Source organism: Kogia breviceps, chromosome 9, assembly GCF_026419965.1.
Source record: "Kogia breviceps isolate mKogBre1 chromosome 9, mKogBre1 haplotype 1, whole genome shotgun sequence".
Lineage (NCBI taxonomy): Eukaryota > Metazoa > Chordata > Mammalia > Artiodactyla > Physeteridae > Kogia > Kogia breviceps.
The window spans coordinates 14,967,731-14,972,842 of NC_081318.1; the positions used below are offsets into that span (position 1 = coordinate 14,967,731).

Here is a 5,112-nt window from a genome sequence, read left to right on the forward strand (position 1 = left end):
TAAAATTAACTGAAGTTTAAGGGTGAAAAGACTTGGGGAATTCCTTGGAGGTCCAGTGGTTAGGACTCCGAATTTCACTGCCGAGGGCCCGGGTTTGATCCCTCGTTGGGGAACTAAGATCCCACAAGCCCGCACGGCACGGCCAAAACAAAACCAAAAGCGAAAGCAAAAGCAAAAACAAACAAAAAAGGATTAAAAGACTTTAAAGTAGTGGAGATCACATTAGCGCTCTCCCTGCCTTGCTATTACCTACAACTTGGTGGTTATTGACGTTCTTGGGACAAAGATTCTAAGTCTCATGCTTGCAAGTCCTTGGGCTCATCTGGCGTTAGCTTCATCAGTTTGTCCACACAGAGCAGGATGAGGGTGAGAAACAAGAGACTCCAACCAACCGCAGCCGCGATCCAGCCGTATTCGTCCACCCCGGTGTGGCAACACCGGGCCGCTTGTGGGCAGAAGTCGACATCTGGTGGGAAGAGAGGGCAAGAATGACAGCATCACACCAGCCTCCCCTCCCCCGGGCTCTTCTCTAATATTCATAACGTTGAGACCAGTAATAATAGAATAGCCGCCATTTACTAAAGCACGCCATGTACTAGGCTAAGTGCTCTACGCACGTTACCTTATTTATTCCTCACAGAGTGATGGGCACAGTTATTCCTGCTGTTTGACATGAAGAAACTGAGGCTGTCACCTGCGCAAGGTCACGCGATGGCAGAACTAGAATTCAAACCCAAGCCTGTAGGGGTCCAGAGTCACGTTCATAACCTCCACATGTCATTGCCTATTACCCTCCTTTGTAAGTGCCCAGAAGTAAACACATTTGGTCATTCAATGAAGGCAGAATCAAGGAGCCAGACTTTGAATAAGGCAAACTTCCTGTGAATTTGACACGCATAGCAACGGTAGCTTTATGAAGCAGTAGGCTCCTTGCCACTGGAAGTCTTCAAATAGAGGATGAACACAAATATACAAAGGGTACCAAAATGAAGCTCCTGCATTGGGCATAAGTTGGACCGGCTGATGTCTAGGGTCTTTCCACTTCCAAATTTCTATAAGCATTTGAAGTCAGGGGGTTTTTGACCGCTGTCCCGGGGGTGGGCCCTTAAAGCCACCTGCACCAAAGAGTGTGAGCTTAGCTGGGGACCAAGCCCAAGAGAGCTTTTTAGACGTGCTCTGCAGACAGTTCTGGGGCTGTGAACACACCACAGCGGCATACAGGAGGGCCAGGCAGGCGCTCAGCCACCCGAAGCCAATGAGCAGAAAGCAAGGAGGCTTCAGCACCCCTCCTGCTCCAGCGTGAGCCCTGGGCTTAGGGAGGTCGCCAGGAGAAGCTTACTGGGGCACTGCTCCGGGGTCTCAAGGCCTGGGTGGTGCACAGTCAAGGTTGAGTTGCTGCTGCTGCTTGCTTCTGGAAGAAAAGACAGAAGATAATCTCAGGCGCTAGGAGAAGAAGCCATTCTCAGACATAGAGTTTGCAATCTTTTCTTGAATCAGTAGTGAGTGTTATGAAAATGTTACAGAAGTTCCAGCAGAGGTACATTGAAATGTGCAACAAAGCTAACCCCCTGTTATAGCCCTATGTTCCCCAGATTCGTGGGTTGGAGTCCTAACCCATTTTATGGAAATAGGGCTTTAAAAAGGCAGTTAAGGTTAAGTGGTTAAATTAATCCAATATGACTGGTGTCCTTGTAAGAAGAGGAAGAGACACCAGGGATGTGAACTCATAGAGCAAAGACCACATGAGGACCCAGCACAGAGGGGACCATCTGTAAGCCAAGGAGAGGGGCCTCAGGAGAAAACAAACCTGGTGATTCCTGGAGCCTCCAGAACTGTGAGAAAAGAAGCTTCTGTTGTTTCAGTCCCCCAGGCTGTGGTATTTTGTTGGGTAGCAAACTCACACACTCCCCTTTTCCTATCACTCCCTAGTCCCATTCAGAGATGCTTTATCTTCATATCTCACGTGTCCCTTCCGTCACCAAGGGCCTCTAAACACTCTCTTTTAGCTGCTTTCCATGCAGATAGGTACATCTATAAACTTTTTTTCTAGTATATATGAACACAATCACTTAAAAATCTAGAATGTCTTCGTAAGTAGCTTCAATTTCCTTCAAAAACTTGAACTAATAAACATTGAGGTCTGACCTTGATTCTTTATTTATGATGAGTATGATGTTATTACTCAGACAGAGGGTTTTAAAAAAAAATTAAACACCCTACAGGCAAGTTGAGAGGTTTCTAGAATATGCAGCACTTAGAATTGTCCCTTGATTAATAAGCAAGGAGCACAGTGATAAAAAGCACTTTAGCAGAAATATCAGAGTTTGGGGGGTGGGGAGGGGTTATGGAGATGAACAGAAGGATCCCCAAGGGAGAAAAACCATGGCCCTTGTTCCCTCTCATCACTGAGAATAAGAAGGTGGATGATTGGACTTCCCTGGTGGCCCAGTGGTTAAGACTCCACCTTCCCACACAGCGGGTGCGGGTTTGATCCCTGGTCGGGGAACTAAGATCCCACGTGCCATGAGGTGTGGCCAAAAATGAAAAACAAAAGCAAAAAACAGAAGGCAGATGGTCTGCTCTGTTCAACACGGTGATCACTAACCAGTGTGGCTGTTTAAGTTTATTAAAGTTAAATGAAAAATGCAGCTACTTGGTCATATCAGCCACATGCCAAGTGCTCAATCACCACATGTGACTAGTGGCTACCATATTGGAAGCACAGCGTAGATACGGAACACTTCCATCATCAAAAAAAGTTCTGTTAGACAATTATGCTGATCTAGGTAGAGCAAAACCAAGAGACCATTTAAAAGAATCTTTCTGGAAATTATGTTGTTGTTCAATCTGCTTCTTTGGGGATGAAAAAAAAAGTTTGGAACTCGCCAGGCCACACTGACTCTAGGTTAACATGTCCTTCAAAATTGCTTGTTGTCACATAGCAGGACGAGTCAGGAGGAAACTTCTGGTTTAGCCAAAGCCAGGAAATTGCTGCTCAGGCTAATTTTATGCCACTTACCCCCAGCCACTCCAATGTCCTGCTTAAGTATAGTAGTTACCTTGATGCAATCTGATTGTTACTGTAAATTATTTACAGCTAAATGCCTTAGAGCTTTGGTCTTTATTTGCTTTGGAAAAATTGATTCCTCAATGTTTTAATTTCCCTTGTTACCCATATAACTTCCTTGACCCTGACTTTCATCTCCCCTCTACCCTAGAATGGAAGTGGTCCCGGTCTAGAGCTGGTGAATGGAAAAAAACCTAGTTAATGGAATACTAATATTAGGTTCAACCGTATGAAATTGCCATTTCTGTAGGTCAAAAATGATTCAGTATCAGAGATTTTATATGGTTCAAACTATATACCCTGTTACAAATTCTTAAGAATTTAAACATCACCCACCTCCCTCATAAGCAAAGACAGCCAGGGACTGGTCCCCCTAGGAGTCACTTCCAAAGTAAAGGCTCCCGGCGAGACCCAACCATTCAGTGCAGTTAAATTTGTCAAGTGTTTGAGGCCCTCTCTTAAGCATGGCCAGGTAAACAGAAAACACTCTTATCTGGGGAGGGGTGATTTGGAAAATAAAAGGAATGTGTTAATATTCGTTGAGGGTTTACCATGTGCTATTTTATTAGAAGTTGTTTACCTTCAGTAACCTATTTCATCTTTACAACAAACTTATATATAAGCACTATGATTATCTCCATGTTAGAAATGAGGAAACTGGAGCACAGAGAGGGTAAGTAATTTGTTCAAGGTCACACAGCTAGTAAGTTGTGGAAGCCAGAGTTGAGTTGAGGCTCAGTGGCTTGAGAGCCCACGCTCTGAACCTCCATAGGAGAGACCCTGAGGATGGGAGAGATAGATACAGGCCGGAGGGGGGATGGCGAGGACTGGTTTCAAGAGAGGGAGAATCTGTCTGTCAGAGAGGAGGGCAGACTGTTCTGAGGAGCAAGATCAAAGCCAGAGGCAGAAACCAGGAGCATGAGAATGTGACCCAGGTCGCTGACGCGCAGAGCCCAGCCTGGGAGAGCAAGACAGGGGAGGCCACCTAACATCCCCCTTCAGCCTCCACAAGAAAATCGGGACATAATCCAGCATCTCCTGAGCCGGCCAAGGTGGGAGAAGATGAAACAGCATACGGCAGCTTTGTGTGTTGAGGTTTTGTGAGAGTCGCAAAGGGCGCACAGGGTCAATGGAGGGACAGAGGTCCCTAGGTGAGAGGAGGGCACGTGAAAGCAAGACGACAACCACAAAATACGCGCTTGCAACACAATTATGCTGACAAGGAGCCACTGAGAAACAGCAACCCAAAGATATCAGTTTAGGCCAGTTTGGTCCCCTGATGGGAGAGACTCTTTGTGGCAAAGGGCAGCAGAGGTGGCTGCTCCCATCCTGGCTGACGCTGGTCTTCAGTGAACTCCCATCCCACCCGACCCTCTCTTGCCTAATCCTTCAGATGAGAAAGTACTGTTTCCTCTTTCCTTTGTGCAGGACCAACCCTAGCCAAGGAATCCTTCTCCGACCTCCTTCTTTCCGCCCTCCCCTCCCTTCCTCTTCCCAGCGTGGCGAGAATAAAGCTCACAGTTGTACCTGCCAAGCAAGCCGGGTGGAAGGAGGCAAAGGCCAGGCTGAGGACCAGGGCGGCCCAGGGCGCAGAGTTGAGGTGCTCCATGCCGAGGAGAGAGGCTCCTGTGATCACGGTCCCCGCAGAGGCGAGCTGAGGGCCGCCTGCCATGCGTCCTGTGTGTGGCCCGCCTGGCAGGAACTTGAAAACAACACTGGCAGAGGTGAATTTCTGGTCTGTGTTTGGGGAAAGAGAGGGGGTGGAGCAAAGGAAACTAGGGCTGTCACACCTGGCTCTCACCTCTCCAGGAGGGAAGCTGAGCTGCGTTGGCTGGGGGAGGAATGGACGGTGACTTAGTTGGTTCTTCCTTAGCTCACATTTTGTCCCTGCTGAGAAAAAAAGAGGACAGGGCAGGAGATCTGTGTCGTGCTGGTTCCTTGAAGATGAGTTTACCGCCTCTTCCACCTTCAGGCATAGTGTTGGATTCTCTCGTCATCCTGCCCAGCATTTACTGAGCACCTATTGCATGCACTACCCTCTGCTC

At 47.6% G+C, this 5,112-nt stretch overlaps 1 protein-coding gene across 1 annotated transcript; it reads right to left on the minus strand.

Moving 5' to 3' along the window:
* Nucleotides 1–296: 296 nt before the first annotated feature.
* TMEM213 (transmembrane protein 213) lies at nt 297–4,739 on the minus strand. Its single transcript, XM_059074951.1, has 3 exons — nt 4,595–4,739; nt 1,340–1,411; nt 297–466 (listed from the first exon to the last, which is right to left on the minus strand). Exons 1-3 carry the CDS (start codon nt 4,737–4,739, stop codon nt 297–299), a joined length of 387 nt encoding a protein of 128 aa, XP_058930934.1.
* Between the last annotated feature and the right edge of the window lie 373 nt (nt 4,740–5,112).

Coding starts and splice junctions, on each gene's coding strand:
- TMEM213 (XM_059074951.1), bottom strand. CDS start 4,739: ATGGCAGGCGGCCCTCAGCTCGCCTCTGCGGGGACCGTGATCACAGGA. Junction 1,412..4,594: donor CCACCCGGCTTGCTTGGCAG/GTACAACTGTGA, acceptor CTTTTCTTCCAG/AAGCAAGCAGCAGCAGCAAC. Junction 467..1,339: donor GACCCCGGAGCAGTGCCCCA/GTAAGCTTCTCC, acceptor TCTTCCCACCAG/ATGTCGACTTCTGCCCACAA.